General features: G+C 38.6%; 2 protein-coding genes across 2 annotated transcripts in view; one reads left to right on the top strand and one right to left on the bottom strand.

The window, feature by feature from the left end:
* TRPC5 (transient receptor potential cation channel subfamily C member 5) overlaps positions 1 to 17,746 on the top strand; it is a 166,125-nt gene that overhangs the window by 55,227 nt on the left and 93,152 nt on the right. The window lies entirely within an intron of this gene.
* TRPC5OS (TRPC5 opposite strand) lies at positions 4,746 to 5,105 on the bottom strand. The gene is given in 1 exon segment (XM_062184341.1): positions 4,746 to 5,105. A coding segment is annotated over 1 exon segment (360 nt).

Raw genomic sequence — 17,746 nt, 5'->3', positions numbered from 1 at the left:
CTCTCATATTTTTTTAAACTTTTATTTAATGAATATAAATTTCCAAAGTACAGCTTATGGATTACAATGGCTTCCCCCTCCCCCCCAAACTTCCCTCCCACCTGCAACCCTCCCCTTTCCCGCTCCCTCTCCCCTTCCATTCACATCAAGATTCATTTTCAATTCTCTTTATATACAGAAGATCAGTTTAGTATATATTAAGTAAAGATTTCAACAGTTTGCCCCCACATAGCCACATAGTAACACAAAGTGAAAAATACTGTTGGAGTACTAGCTATAGCATTAAATCACAATGTACAGCACATTAAGGACAGAGATCCTACATGACATTTTTTAGAAATTGATTAATTTTCTATGCAATTTCCAATTTAAAACCAAGTTTTTTTTCATTTTCAATTATTTTTATATACAGAAGATCGATTCAGTATATACTAAGTAAAGATTTCATCAGTTTGCACCCACACAGAAACACAAAGTGTAAAAATACTGTGTCAGTACTAGTTATAGCATCACTGCACATTAGACAACACATTAAGGACAGATCCCACATGAGACGAAAGTACACAGTGACTCCTGTTGTTGATTTAACAATTTGACACTCTTGTTTATGGCGTCAGTAATCTCCCTAGGCTCTAGTCATGAGTTGCCAAGGCTATGGAAGCCTTTAGGGTTCACTGACTTTGATCTTATTCCGACAGGGTCATAGTCAAAGTGGAAGTTCTCTCCTCCCTTCAGAGAAAGGTACCTCCTTCTTTGATGGCTCTGTTCTTTCCACTGGGATCTCACTTGCTGAGATCTTTCATTTAGGTTTTTTTTTTCTTTTTTTTTTTTCTTTTCAGAGTGTCTTGGCTTTCCATGCCTAAAATACTCTCATGGGCTCTTCAGCCAGATCCGAATGCCTTAAGGGCTGATCCTGAGGCTAGAGTGCTATTTAGGACATCTACTATTCTATGGGTCTGCTGTGTCTCCCGCTTCCCATGTTGGATCGTTCTCTCCCTTTTTGATTCTATCAGTTAGTATTAGCAGAAACTAGTTTTGTTTGTGTGATCCCTTTGACTCTTAGACCTATCGGTGTGATCAATTGTGAACTGAAATTGATCACTTGGACTAGTGAGATGGCATTGGTACATGCCACCTTGATGGGATTGTATTGGAATCCCCTGGCACGTTTCTAACTCCACCATTTGGGGCAAGTCCGATTGAGCATGTCCCGAATTGTACATCTCCTCCCTCTCTTTTTCCCACTCTTATATTTAACAGGGATCACTTTTTTCAGTTAAAATTTAAACACCTAAGAATAATTGTGTGTTAATTAAAGAGTTCAACCACCAGTACTAGATCTGATGGAGCTTTTAAGTACACAAAAAGTGCCAATTGCCAACCAGCTAATTCTATCAGCATCTCAGATTTGGCTAATTTTCATAATACTAAAACAGGGCTTAGATCATAAACCTGCCTTCTCTGTATTATGGCTTTTCACCATAAACAGTTGCATAACTCTTGACAATTTATTAATTTTCTTTGCTCTCTTGAAAAAGCCTTCCTCATTAGTTCTTATTTCTAAGTATTTTCTTATTCTCTAAGCTTATTTCTAATCACCAATAACTCTGTTTCTAATTATATTCCATACAGCAAACATACTTAATACAGCAATTAATTCTGTAGAGAGGTTTATATCTTAACAACGGCTTAAACACATAAAATCATACACCCAGAGCAAGCACAGAAATATAACTCATCTATTCCTGAGGTGCCATTATAGTATAATCTTTCCAGATGACTTGGATATACAAGAAACCAGCCAGTTTTACATATTGGGAAGTTGAAGAAACTTCCTGCTTTTGCACCTAAAGACCATCTTGCCAATTAGCTGTTTTATAGACTAGTTCAAATGTTTATTTTGTAGCAAGGTCTAGAGTGGTCTCACAAGTTTCTCTTGATGTATTTTGATGACCTGCTACTGTCTGTATGGTTTCTTGTGTTCTCCTATAAGATGTTGAGTTTCTTAACAAGGCCAAACTATTCTGTTGTGGAATTGCTATAATGTCCACATTCTAGAGTTCTACTTGGAGTGATAGCTATCCTTCAGCATCTACCATGTTTGAAGAGCATCAGGCCTTTCCTTTTACAACTAAATGGCTCACCACATAGAATTTGTAGCACAATGGTGGTCTCTCCTTAGATATGTTTCCTAATCTTGTCCAAGTATTTATGCTTTGAATTTTATTTTGACACAAAATTATAGCCCAGTTTTCTAAAGCCCAAATTCCTTGTGGGTAAGTATCTTTCCTGGATGTTTTTGAAGCTTTAATTAAAGCACAGATTCTATCTTTTAGTTCTTACCCAGTTTCTCTGCTGTAAGAATACTAAATGTATTGCTAAATGCAGACTTCCTTGTATAAATGCTATCACTAATCTTTGCAAATTGTTCCTATTGAAATAGAGGGATAAACCATTTCTTCTTGCCTTCCTACTGGGCTGTTAATTTGGCATTGTCCCTTTGAAATGCATCAACTATTTGCCATTTTTGACATAAATGAATATCTACAGTCCCCTTCATTGGCAAGTCAAGTTCAGTTTCTCCTGATACTGTCACAGAAAAGTCCCTCGATGTGCTTTCTGGTATGGCTTGCAATTATCCACAGTAGGTGCTCTATGACATACTTTTTATTTTTTCCTATCTGTCTTCATTTACTCTAGGAAGTTTCTTGGGTCCTTGCCTACTTCTACTAATCTTTCCATATAGCAGTCTATTGTGGAATTTTCTCATTTTAATATGTTGAATAACTTTGTTAAGTTCTTCCAATTTTCAAAGGACCTGTGGTAGCTTTTCCTATAACAGTCTCTTTATTAAATTTGTTAAATAACCTTATCCTACGATTCAGTGACCAAACTAATTTGTGTTTCTTCTGCTACTGCTCATTCAAAAACAGCTCGTTACATTGTCTATAATTGCCTGCATTGATCTTTTATGGTAGCTAATTATCTGTGGGTGCAGATTTCACTTAGTATTAGGTACAGCATCTGTCATGTTGGTTAGCTCTGAAATCATCTGCATTAAATGTCATTTTAATCCTTTTGACTCCATATAAATTGATATAATCTGGTTTCCACCAGTGTGGGTTTATTTCTTTGTGCCATTTCTTTACAACTTGCACATATCAAATTTCCCAGTGGTATACCTTTTATGTTTTTACCTAGTTGTTGCCTGAGTCATGAGATCAAAGGTCATGCCTTAGGAATGAGGGCCATAGTATTCATGGGCATGCCTGAAGGATAGCCATTTTTCCAAACTGAGCAGACCATATGCCACGGAATTGATATGCTCAGTGAATTCTCCACACGTATATTTGGTCCCTGTATGTTTTGGTGTGGAAGACCTTCAGCTATCACATTTACCCTTCTGGCATATGTAGAATTATTGTGGCTAAATACCAGTCCACATTTTGTTTGCATTCATCAATGATCCTATTTCTCAATACAAAATATTTCTAAGTTGAGGTTGCATCAGACTCATTGTAAGGAGCCTTCAACTATTCTTTACACTCAGTTATATTCAAGAAGATACACTTTATCCACTTCCCCTTATGGACCATCATTTCTACTCCTGTCATAAGTGTTAGACTTTTTATTACTGTATAGTCCTTACAGGATTTTGTTTAGCCCACCTTGTATTCTTCTCTTTGTCATTTTATATAATTCCATTTACTTTTGGGGAGCAATACTGCAAAGTAGTAGTGCATTTGGGGAACAACATTTCAAAGTGACATGAGTTGGCATTTGCAGGAACAGTCTTTCATTGGAACCTCTTGGCACTAGCTTTTCAAAGATTGCTTCCTGGTAACATATAGTCATATGAAAACATATCTGCAGCTTTATTATCTAGTAGATGCTCCTCTTTTAGAATTATTTCCCTTAGTCTGCTCTAGCATCTTTTGTTTGACACATTGTCTCCTAAAAGCCCAGTAAGAATTTATACTTTTCAAGTAAAAGTATCCCCATATTATCCAATTAATGCAAATATATTCACTATATCATTCTAGCAGTAGTCTCCTTTTAATTTCCACTTATTATAAGACAGTGCAGAGGCTGGCACTGTGGCTTAGTAGGTTAAGTGTCTGCCTATGGCACCAGCATCCCATATGAGCACCAGTTTGAGTCCTGGTTGCTCCATTTCCAATCCAGCTTCCTGCTAATGGCCTACGAAAGCAGTGGAAGATAGCCCAAATACCTGGGCCCCTGAACCCACATGGGAGACCCAGAAGAAGCCCCTGGTTCCTGGCTTCAGATTGGCCTAGTTCCTGCTGTTGCAGCCATTTGGAGAGTGAACCAGTGGATTGAAGAACTCTCTCCTCTGTCTTTCCCTCTCTGTGTCTATAACTCTGCTTCTCAAATACATAAAAAAAATCTTTTAAAAAAGACAATGTAACTGGGGCCCAAGATATGATAGCATTTATCAGTTCTCCACTCCATTGTTAGGCTAGGTGTTTCTTTTCTTTGCTATTGTTTGCTTTTGTCATTAGAAATCCTAGAAAGAGAACAAGTGCAGTTAAAGGAAGAACCATATCACTAAAGCCAGGGCTTTTTGAACAAAAACAAAGGAGAACCCAGCATTTACCGAAAATCAATCAAGTCTTACTTTTTCTATAAGTTGTTAATAATGAAAGTGTGCAGAACCAGGAGAAAACTCAAATTACTAATGTCTGGAACAATCAAAATATATTTGAAACAGGAATGATCAGTTCTCACTTGCCAGTGGGGAAAAACTGAGTCTTACTTATTTCTAAGTCATCATTTATAATAGACATTACCACTTCGCTTAAACCTTCTATATCTAACATGGAATCATCATCATCAAAGATCAGGTTTTCACTTTCCCTTAATGAAAGTATTGATTCTAAGTCTGCAAGATTTGAGAGATCTGGTAGGGAAGCATCCCTGGAAGGAAATGCAACAGCTCCTGTCTGTTGTGCTCTATCATTTTGTGCTACAGGAGGAATTTGGTGTTATAAAATCGACTGTAATTGCCCTTCAAGAATTTTTATTAACTGATCTAAACAATCAGAAATTTCACCAACTAGCACAGAGACTGATGTAGAATCCATGCCTCTATATTTATCTCTATAGAAAAAATATTATTAAAAGCTGTAGAAAATGGAGTCTTGATGGATAGATGTAGAAAATGGATACTTGATGGCTCACAATGGATCTCTGGTTGGTTTAGATGAGAAATGAAGATGCTGATATTATTATGATGGTGATCAAGTATAAAAAGAGGCTCGTGGTACTACAGAGGTCTTTGATGAGGTTGGTGAACCTCCCACAAAATTTACTTATGTTACTGTGTTTGTACTAGTACTCAACTGCTAGATTGTCACAGCCAAGAGAAATCAGCAAAGCAGATCTAATAACAGAAAAAAGAAATATAAAGGTTAGTATCCTCGAGTCTTTATCCATCCTACAGGCTCTAGATACAGGATGTCCCTATTAAGAATTGTCCATAAGGCTGAAAGAATGTCTGTAGCTATTTCTCCTCCTTGTTTGATAACCCTAAAAGGATCTACCACTCTTTAATTTCTTTTTTAAAATTTTTATTTATAAAAAGGGAACAAATTCCAGGTATTCCATATATACAGTTTTAAGAGTATGACTGATACTTCTTACCCTACCCTCCTTCCTTCCCACCCTTCCTCCTTTTTTCTTATTTTTCTTTTCATTTTTACAATGACATACTTTGAATTTTGCTTATAATCACAAGTTTAACCCTCCAGTAAATAAAGCATTCAACAAGTAGTAAGGAAAAAAAAAAAAAAAACAATGACAACAGTACTGTTCCTCGGCAGTATTTCCTTTAATTTCTTAGGCTCTTTCTCTCTTGCTAGGGGATTTGAGAACAGAGTGAGCAGATGTAGTTTGCCCATCTCTCTTAAACATCTCTAATGAGTCTATAAATGGAGTCTTCTCTATCAGCATCTTTGCCTCATTGCCATTTATATCTAGCACTACTAAATTTTTTCTGTGTTTTTAGCAATCCATTCATTAAAATTTCCAAATACCCTTCAGCCTGGGAGTATATGGTAAGTACAGATCCCACACTCTCCACCAAACTTTCAACAACTTCAGTTATGAAATTAGTTCTTTGGTATTTCCTATTATTGTCAATCTGCCACATTTAGCAGGTAATTCCTCCACCATTGTCAAACATCATGGTTGTACTACTTTCAACTGCATGTCTTGTGGGCTGTGTAAATCATCTTCCTGAGTAAGTAGATACTTCTGTAAAGCAATATTCTTTGTTTAAAAATTTAGGGATTGGGGCCGGCGCAGAGGTGCAGTAGGTTAATCCTCCACCTGAGGCACAGGCACCCCATATGGGTGCCGGTTCTAGTCCTAGCTGCTCCTCTTCCAGTCCAGCTCTCTGCTGTGGCCTGGGAAAGCAGTGGAAGATAGCCCAAGTGCTTGGGCCCCTGCACCCACATAGGAGACCAGGAAGAAGCACCTGGCTCCTGGCTTTGGATGGGTGCAGCTCCGGCCATTGTGGCCATTTGGGGAGTGAGCCAAGGGAAGGAAGACCCTTCTCTCTGTTTCTCCCTCTCACTGTCTGTAACTCTACCTCTCAAATACATAAATAAAATCTTTAAAAAAAATCTAAGGATTGACCCAATACTTGCCACATTTGCCTAATTTATCATGAAATAGCCCCCTCAAAATGAGTTCGTTGAGGATACAATAAGTTTTTAGTAATTTAATGATCTTATATTGTTTACTTACCTGTTTGTTGGAATAATTTTTTTTCAATCTTTTGCCTCTGTTTACCTAGTACATTCATATGCCCTGAAGTTTCATGTGCCCACTATAACCCTAAATTGACCTGACAGATAAGGCAGCTGAGCTGGAAGGCTACTGGTTCTACACTGTTTTGAGGGGCCTATCTTCTCTGCGTCTTATTTGAAGTAAATAATTCTGTCTTTCCATTCTGATACATGTCCTACATGAAATGTTAAATTCATTTCATTGATTTCCTTTCATATGTCCCTTAACTAGACTGTTTTCCCACCATAGTCCAGTCCATAATTTTCCATTTAAAATAGCATATATCTCTAGTCTATGGTTGATCATTATAGATAAATATATTTGGCCAATTGTTTGTTGGGCCACACACCCACATTAAATTTCTGGCTACTAATCCTATAACTTGGGCTGATTTATTTTCTCCAGACTCATTCAAACTTTCAATGGTGGAAAGTGTTATGAAGTCCATCTTACTCTTTTAATATACTGTCAATTCTTTTATTGCCTAATTTTTAGCAGTTCTGCCCAGAGTAGGGCCCAGCAAGCCACAGACTTCACCTCCAACTGACTGTACTCATTGCATGTTTATTGGAGTACAGCAAATCACCAGCCAGATGGTTCACATGAAGCTTGCTTATCTCTACAGGGCCTGGTTTGACCTACTCAGTTATACACTATCTCCAATTAGCGTAAGTCCTGTCAAATCACTTTAGGTTTTTGGCTAGAATCCTACCAGAAGACATGGCTTTTGCTCTGATGATAAGGGTCACAACCATGACAATCAGAAAGTATAATTTGGGTTGGAGGCAACTTTCTATCTGAAATATGAGAGAATGAGTCCTAGAGGAATAGCAGTTGCTTTATTAAAACGATCTGTTATTTGATTAGAGACAAAGCAGGTTAGTAGCAGAAATGCAGAAACAAATCAGGGAAAGGAATTTGACATTAAGTTAGAGCATGCGTCAGAAGAAAAACACAAAAGAAACCTGTGCATTAAATATATTTAAAGAGCACCAACACATTTTTCAAAGGAAACAAAACCCTATTATGGAATCCATAACCCAAAGAGAGTGATACACCAATCTTGTATAACTTTTGGCTTCCTTTTCTCCAAGTTTTCCCTCTCAGCTTCTCTCTCTCCCCCTAGGACTCCTATTCCTCCTCTTATTCAATATGCCCCCATTTATTAACTTATGTTTTTTTATTCTATTTCACCTTATTTGTATCTCTGTCTTCCTCTAGCCTTTCCACTATCCTTACTTCCATCTCTCCTTATAAACTGGAAAATAATTAGAAATACTATAAATTACATTCTATTCATGAAGGTGGATAGTACATAGTCTAAATGAAAAATGTAGAGGCAGAACATTTAATATTTTGCTCTCTTTTAAGACAAATGTAGTTACTACTTTATGTAGCCTTTGTTGTATTTTTTTCTGCAGCTTGGTGACCTTGGATGGGAAGAAAAATCCTAATCTAGCCTTAATTCTGTTGATCCTCATGTTACCTAATCTACAATTCCTATTTTCAAATCATCTTAGAAGCCAGGAGCCAGGAGTGAGGGGAGGGAAAGAGGGTACTGAGAAAGTGTTAAGTACTGAAATATTAAGAAATAGAGTATAGCATCAGTTTATTCCAGTTATGATAATTTCCAAAGTAACCAACCTTGATATCTTAGTTTGCCTAAGGTGATTTTGAGCAGTTAGTGCTTAGAGTCTTTTTATTAGTTGTTACCTCTGCCTGGAATCCATTTCCCTCTGGAAAAAAACAGACATCTTGTCATTCTGATCTCAGCTTAAATATTACCTCCTCAGATTTCTTATCCTCAGACCTAAAAACAAAAGCTCCTCGTCATCCCTTTTCCATAAAGCATATACTGCAGTTGTGATTTACAGCACCTGTAACTAGCTCAGATTTTTTTTGTTTACTTATTTTTCTCCATCTCCCACTCTACTCTCACATATATATGGACTAAAATGGAATATCATGAAATTAAGAAATGCATCTTTTTTTTTCCTGCTATATTCCCAACACAGGGAAGAATGCCTGTCAAAATGAAGGCAGGGAAGGAGCAATCCTTTTTAGCTCATCAATTCAGAAAGTACTATCAAGCTTCAACTGTGTATGAGGATAACAGGGGGTAGAAGAATGAAGCAATTCATTAAAATATATGGTTAATAAAACAAATAGGCAACTAACAAACTAAGAAAAAACATTCACAAAACAGATATCTGACAAAGAACGTATAGCTAGAATATTTAAAGAACATTTATAATTACTAACAAAACACAAACAACTCAATTAAATATAGGTAAAACATTTGAATAGACATTTTACAAAGAAAGAAAATGAATATCTAATAAGCACATGAAAAATATACTCAATACCATTAGTCATTATGGAAATGTAAATAAATACCACAATAAGATACCAGAATACACTCACTAGACTAGCTAAAATTAAATATTGACAATACCAACTATTGACATAGATGTAGAGCAACCGGAATTCTCACATATTGCTAGTAGAAATGTAAGAAGATGTAACCTCTTTGGGAAAATATTTACCAGTTTCTTATAAAAGTAAGTATGTACCAATCTGTATCCTAGAAATTACACTCCTAGATATTTACCCAAGAGAATGAAAATTCACAAAGAGATTTTCACAAGAATGGTTATAGAAGCTTTAAAAATTAGATAAAAGCCCCAGTACCAATCAAGATAATGGTTATACAAACCATTATATCCATGCAACATGATACAGTTATCAATAAAAAGAAAGGCATGGACAGGGACAACAGCATGGATGAATATCAAAGACATTATATTTAATGAAAGGAGCCAGACATAAATTAATACATACTGTATGACTCTATTCATATGCAATTCTTGGAAGTGCAAAATAATCTGCAGTAGAGTAAATTCAGAAAGGTGGTTGCCTCTAGTGAATTGGGAACTGATTGGGAAGGAGCATGAGAACTTTCTAGGGTAATGGATGGTAACGATCATGTTTTAGAGTGTGAGTTACACAGGAGTATGCATTTGTCAGAACTCATTAACTGGTGCTCTTAAGATCTGTGCATTTCATTATGTGTAAATTTTACCTCCTCCTTCCACCCCCATAAAAAGTAACCAAGCACAATGCTCAGCCTCAAAAAGTATATATCAGATGAGATGACATACCCATAATTATTCTGGCAAATGCTCACATTTATGAAAGATCTATTACATGTCAAGCACTATGAAACTTACTTTTCTTATATTAGTATATTCAATCCTCACACTGAAATAATTGTATGAAGTTATAAATAGAAAAATTGAGGATCAGGCAGATTAAGCAATTTGCTGATGGTCACATGGTAAGAAAAGATACAAAGTTGAAAGTCAGCCTGGATCTAACTTCTAAAGTCCTATGCCAGAAGGCACACTTGCTAGTGCATACGGAACAAATTTGCCTCAGTAAAGCCACAGCTGACATCTCATTCTCCTAAGCAGGAATAAAACTAAGAATGTTAATCTGATTGACTAAGGTAGAGGGATCAGGAGAACTGCAACAATACCCTAGAAAATCCCCATCATCTGTGAGGGGCATGTTTAGGGAGGTGTCCGTTACCTGCCCTTCCTCGATGTGAATTGTCCCAAATGCTCATCAGTTACTTACCTATGATAGAGCCAAGATGGATGGGCAGCCCAAAGTTCTGCCTATTAAATGATTTCTGGACTTCTGCTTTTAGATAGGATGTGAAGGCTCCTGCCACAAACAAAAATAAAACAAAACAAAATCAAAATTAATAGGTTTAAAGATACTTGCAAACTGTGAAAACAAAGACAAGCTAAACTAAAATTTCAGAGAGCAAACAGCCCTTCCTAAGTGAGCTGACAGTCACAGGCATTTTTTCTTTCCTGCAGCATTTGCTAACTCTAGGCACAGGTTGTAAATGAGGCTTAGCCCTAAGGCAGAGGGACTCTACTGTGGAAAAGGAAAAATCAGTATAACTTTTGACAGTTGCAGGAAGCTAACATAATGGGTTGGGAAATTTGAGAAGACAGAAATGCAGGACTAGTTTTTCTTACGTGATGTTAGTTGAGTTCTAGGCTGGCACCTGGGCAAGAAAGATGAAGTGAAATCTCCCACAGTCTCCAGGTACTTCAGAGGCAAATTCTCAATAGAGGGTGAGAAACTGCCACAAACACTGTCAAAGGCTATATAGATTTTGAAGTTAGAGGAATTTAGGGGAAGGTAATGAATCAATAAAATTAAAACTACTCCCAAAGGGCACTTTGGGCAAAGTGATTCTAAAACATATATAGACACATAAAGGGCCCAGTATAGCCATCCATCTTGAAGAACAAAATTGGAAGGCATAACCGATCAGAAACCCAAGGCTAGCTCTACAGCTACAGAAATTAAGGCAGCATAGTACTGGCACCAAAAGACAAATAAATCCATGGAACCATAACTTTACCTCAAACCAGATAGCAAAATAATAATAAGTTGACTATTTCAAATGGATAATAGGCCTAAATGAGAAAGTTAAACTAATGAATCTTCCAGATAAAACCACAGGAGAAAATCTTTGTGATCTTTGGTAGGCAAATATTTCTTATAAGGTATGAAAACATTAACTATGAAAGAAAAGATTAATAAGTTATTTTTAGATCAATTAAGAACTTTTCTGGTGCCAGAGTTATGGTGTAGTGAGTTAAGCCACTGCCTGCAAGACTGGCATCCCATATGGGCACCTGTTAGTGTCATCGGTGCTCCACTTCCAATCCAGCTCCATGCTAATGTGCCTAGGAAAGCAATGGAAGATGGCAAATGTTTGAGTCCCTGCTACCCCCATAGGTGACAAAGATGAAGCTCCTAGCCCCTGGCTTCAACCTGGCTCAGACCTGGAATTGTGGCCATCTTGGGAGTGAACCAGAAGATGGAAGATCTCTCTATCTCTCCCCACTCCATCTCTCCCCACTATCTCTGTAACTCTGACTTTCAAAAATAAATCAATCTTTTTAAAAAACAACTTTTGCCTATCAAAAGACTCATGGTGAGAAGGCCAACCATAATTTGGGAAAAATATTCACAATATATATCCCACAAACACCTTACATTTAACCCACACATTTTTAAATTCCACAAATCAATAAGAAAAAAAGACAGGTTTTTAATAGAAAAATAATTGAACTGTCATTTCACAGCAGAGAATATCCAAATGGCCTACAGGTACATGAATAGGTGTTCATTACTATTACTCATCACAGATACAGGTTAATACCACAATGAGAAACACAAAACCCCACCAGGTAAAATTGAAGAGACTGATGACAACAAGCATTGAGAAGAACATGGAGTATAGTGGAAGTGTTAACTGATACAACTACTTTGGAAAACTATTTGGCAGCATCTACTAAAACTAAACATACTTCTACCACATGTCCCTGCAATTATGCTCCTAAGTATATAACCAAAATAAAACAGTGCACATATCTACCAAAATACATGCACAAGAATGTTAAGAGAAACAAGATGCATAAAAGTACAGTGTATATCATGTCATTCCACTTATATGAAATTTAAGAACAGGCAAACAAATCTATAGAACAGAAATGAACAGTGTGATTACCTCTGGGTAAGAGGTTATGGACTAGGAAGTGTTATGAGGAAGGCTTGTGGGGAAGCATATATCTTTTTTTTATATATATGATTACATATATAAAGAAAAAGAAAGCACTGAGCTGAATGCTTAAAATTTTCAGACTTCATGGTATGTATGCAAACCTCTAAAGCTGTTTCATTTTTAAATTTTGAGGCTCCTTCCTATAAAACCACTGAGGACAGCAAGTCAATGACAGTCTTACCAGGGTTCGATAAGCCAGTCATCAAATCTAATGAAAATGGAATGAAGTATGAACATGCAGGGGCTGGTGTTGTGGCACAGCGGGTTAAGCCACTACCTGTGACATCAGCATCCCATATCAAAGCACTGGTTTGAGTCCTAGCTACTCCACTTCTGATCCAGCTCCCTGCTAACACATTGCCATCCTTGAAGTCAGCAGATAATGGCTCAAGTACTTGGGTCCCTGCCACCCACATGGGAGACCAGGATGGAATTCCTGGTTCCTGGCTTTGGCCTGGCCTAGCCCCAGCTGTTATGGCCATTGGAGGAATGAATAAGCAGATAGAAGATCTGTGTGCATGTGAGTGTGTGTCTGTTACTCTGACTTTCAAATAAATAAATGCTTTTCTTTAAAAAAGAGCAAAGTATGAATGCCTAGGGAAGATTCCCTTTGGCCTGTGTGGTTCTCTACTTTACAGAAGTACTAAAGCAAGGGGCTCTTATTGTTAGACATAAGTTTTTAAAAATATTTGAAAGACAGAGTAAGAGAGAGATAGAGATAGAGATAGAAATAGAGATGATAGAGGTGATAGAGAGAGCAAGAGCGAAAGAGAGAGAAATAGAGAGATCTTCCATCTTCTGATTCATTCCCCCAAATAGCTCTAATTGTTAGGGCTGGGCCATGTTAAAGCCAGGAGGCAGGAATTCCATCCAGATCTCCCATGTGGGAAGCAGGAGCCTACATTCTTGGGGTCATCATCTGCTGCTCCCTATGTGTAGGAAGCTGGATCAGAAGCAATAAAACAAGGACTCAAATCAGAAATCCAATGTGGGATGCAGATATTACAAGCTGTGGCTTAACCTGCTGTACCACAATGTTTCCCCCTATATAGAGTTTTTAATTAATACAAGATGAGATAACCCACATCTTATAAGTAGCTCAGAAAGACTGCTGAAGCAGAGGCTGTGCTATCTATCTGATAACTAGGATCTTTAACCCCATTAGATTACACATACACACATTTTTGTCAGCACAACTAATCAAAAGCTACTATTTTTCTTTAAGCTCAAAGTCCTACCCTGCTATTTCGTGATACTTCTAACTAGAAAACTGGCACTAAGTGTCTAACAGTGAGGTGGAAAAGGAGCAAAGGAATCCAAATCCTCTGGGTCTATGTTCACAGTTGATAAGCTTCTCTGCATCAAGCAAGGTAAATTAGTTCAGATCCAAGGGGAACAGAGGCAGTTGTGTGGGAGAGGAGCAAATGTGCCTTTAATGAGTATAGGTGCCAGTTTCCCATTTACAAACAGGAGACTTCTGTCATAATGTTCCCTTCCTTAGTGCTATTGTACCATTTGTATACATGCATTTCAATATAGATGTCTTAAAAAACCATCTCCAGACACACATAACTTCTCCTTGCCCTCCTCATTCCTAAGGAGCCATCAAGAGGATCTTGTCCCCAAAGAGCAAATCTTATAATTTTGACATAGCAGAAACATCTCTGTGGGGATACAATGAACAAAGCAACAGGATTTACCCTGTAAACTCCGTTTTTTAAAACTACAAGCCTTTGCCTTAAAAAAAAATGTGTGCAATAAGGCATTTTCCCATTATAGGATCTGACATTTAAAATCCCCATGAACCATCTTTAATGTATCAAGAAAGAAAGGAAAGAATTGTGCAGCTGAGGAGCTAAACATGGCCCTTTCTTGAAAATATATGAAAAATTCAAAACAGAAACTGAAAAAAGGCAGGGTGGAGTAGGAAATGTCCTTATGGTCAATTTAAACCAAATTCTACTGGATTTCTTTCCTCCTCCTCCAAATTTGCTCATTGTTGTCGAAAGAATCACAGACTCTTTCCTACCCTTCAGAAAAACACTTAGTCATGAGGAAAAACAATCATTTTTTATTATTTTCCTAGACAGAAACATAGTTTCCTCAAAACACTGTTGAAATATATGGACAGCCAGCTCATCTTGACCCTGGTAGAACTCTGCACAGGCTTGCCCCTGCAGCATGGCTGCTGTGAGAAGCCTCCAGGGTCCCATAGAGTCTGGAAACAGATGTAGCGTTTCTAGAAAGATTTCTGGTTTTCAAATATTACCAGTTCAGGGGCCAGCATTGTGGAACAGCAGGGTAAGCCACTACTTGCAACACTGGCATTCTGTAACAGAGTGCCTGTTTGAGTCCTGGCTGCTCTGCTTCCAATCCAGCTCTCTGTTTTTGTGACTAGGAAGCAGCCCATGATATCCCCAAGTACTTGGGCCCACACATGTGGGAGACCTGGATGGAGTTCCTGGTTCCTGGTTTCAGTCTGGCTCAGACCTGGTTGTTGCAGACATTTGGGTAATAAACCAGCAGACGAAAGATTCTCTCTCTCTCTCCCCTCCCCCACTTTTCAAATAAATAAGTATATAAATCTTTAACACACACACACACACACACACACGACAGCCAGAATGATGCCTTTAAAATAGAAGTCAATAATATATACTAAGCAGATCTTCTGTATATAAAGAGAATTGAAAATGAATCTTGATGTGAATGGAAGGGGAGAGGGAGCGGGAAAGGGGAGGGTTGCGGGTGGGAGGGAAGTTATAGGGCGGGGGGGGGGGGGAAGCCATTGTAATCCAAAAGCTGTACTTTGGAAATTTATATTCATTAAATAAAAGTTTTAAAAAAATAAAATAAAATAGAAGTCAAGGCAGACATTGTGGCACTTGGGACGCTTGCATCCCATGTCAGAGTGCCAGTTGGGTTAAGCCACTTGGGATGCTTGCATCCCATGTCAGAGTGCCAGTTTGAGTCCCAGCTACTTCACTTCCAATCCAACTTCCTGCTAATGCACCTGTGATGCAGTGGATGATGGTTCAAATACTAGAATTCATGCCACCTATCTGGCAGACCTGGAAGGTTCCAGGCTCCTGGCTTAGGCCTGGCTGTTGTGGGCATTTGGGGAGTAAACAGATGGATGGAAAAGCGATTCTCTCTCCCTCTCTCTCTCTTTCTGCCCCTCCCTCCTTCTCTCTCTGTCCCTCCCTCTCTCTCTGTCTCTCTCTGTCCCTCCCTCCCTCTCTTTCTGCCTTTCAAATAAATAAGTGCTCTTTTAAAAATAAGTAAAATCAATGGAAGTCAGATCATGTCAATCCTCCACTTGAAACCGTCTGATGACTCTACATTTCCTTCAGAGTAAAACCCAAGTTCTCACAGTGCCTTACATGGCCCTCCATAATATAATCTGCGGCTTCATCATCCTTCCAGCTCCCTGTTCCTGTTGTTCTGGCCTCTGTGTCACTCAAATTCACCAAACACACTCTTCCTTTCGAACCATTTCTGCTGCCTGGAATACCCTGCACTCAGATACCTAAGTCCCTCACCTCCTTCAAATTCTTTGCTTACTTTAAAAAAATATTTATTTATTTATTTGAAAGTCAGAGTTACATAGAGAGGGAAGGAGAAGCAGAGAGAAAGAGAGAGTCTTCTATCTGCTGGTTCACTCCCCAGTTGGCCGCAACTGCCGGAGCTGAGCTGATCTGAAGCCAGGAGCCTTCTTCCAGGTCTCCCACGTGGGTGCAGGGGCCCAAGGCCTTGGGCCATCCTCTACTGTTTTCCCAGGCCATAGTCTCTGCTAGACTGGAAATGGAGCAGCTGGGACTTGAACCAGTGCCCATATGGGATGCCAGCACTGCAGGCAGTGGCTTTACCCACTACACCACAGCACCAGACCTCTTTGTTTACTTCTTGTATTCTCAAAGAGGGCTTTACTTCACACCTGTTAAAAATTGAGCCTCCCTCTTCCAACCTGGCACTTCTGAGTCTTCCTGCCTTTTTCATTATTCTAAGAACTTATCACTTTCTACAACAGCTATTTAGCTTATTATGATTATCATTCATTCTCTAGCTTCCCTCTCCAGAATGTAAGCTCCATGAAGGTATGGATCTCAGTTTTGTCTAAGTACGAGAACAGTGTTTAGCACTTGGGAAGATATTCTGCTGATATTTCTTGAATGAAGAATAGAATAAATGATTCCTTATATTTTCATAGTGGTTCGTGCTTTTTCTACTGCTTTTATATTGCATCTCATGTGATTTTCAGTATTACCATATAGGGAAACAAAGTGTTTATGGTCTCCGTTGTACAGTTAGGAAAACTGAAATACAGAGAGGTAAAGCAATCTACCCTAAGTCACTTGACCAGGGGTGGTCACTGTGGCATAGCTGGTTAAGCCACCACTTGGGATGCCTGCATTCTATAGCAGAGGGCCAGTCCAAGTCCCAGCACCCCAGCCTCCAATCCAGCTTTCTACTAATGTGCCTGGAAAGGCAACCAGAAATGGCCCAAGTACTTGGGCCCTTGCAACCCACATAGGATACCCATATGGAGTTCCTGGCTCCTGGCCTCAGCCTGGCTCAGCCCCATTTCCCTGACTGTTGTGGGCATTTGGGGAATGAGGCAGCAGAAGAGCTCTCTGTCTTGCATATTTCTCTCTCTCTCTCTCTCTCTCTCTCTCTCTCTCTCTCTCTCTCTCTGTCTCTTTCTCTCTCTCTCTCTCTGTCTCTTTCTCTCTCTCTCTCAAATAAAACTTTAAAAACATATAGCTACAATGTGGTAAAAGCAGGAACCTATTTCTATGTTCTTTCCATAGCCTCCATCTTAATACTGCAAAGCCCCTAGTCCTTAAGGAAACACCTTCCAGGAATTTTGTTAAGACATGGGTCCTGCTGATACAATTAACCCAGTCCTTCAAAGCTTAGTATGTTTCACCAGCACATGGGAACATAAACATATGAAATCATCAAAAGACCTAAGTTTATGTGGGGAATTGCCTTGTGAATATCGGAGAAACGATTCCCAAATGACATTCTCCTCAAGAAAGAAGAATTGGAATATCCCAGCTACTTGGTGGAGTAAATCATTTGTTTCTTCCTAACCATCTCTACTTTTCTCTTGCATTACACATTAAACCAAACAGTTCTCCAAAGTCATATAATAACACAAAAGGGGAGATTAGAGTCCAAGAAGGCACGTGAAACCTGATGTACATACCAGTGGCCTTTACCATTGTGTCGCCAACTAAGCCATGAACTGCTCATGTTGAAGGCTCTCCCACACTG

Source organism: Lepus europaeus, chromosome X, assembly GCF_033115175.1.
Source record: "Lepus europaeus isolate LE1 chromosome X, mLepTim1.pri, whole genome shotgun sequence".
In the NCBI taxonomy this organism is placed as follows: domain Eukaryota; kingdom Metazoa; phylum Chordata; class Mammalia; order Lagomorpha; family Leporidae; genus Lepus; species Lepus europaeus.
The sequence above is the reverse complement of the archived record's forward strand: the minus strand, read 5'-3'. Positions and strand labels throughout refer to the sequence as shown.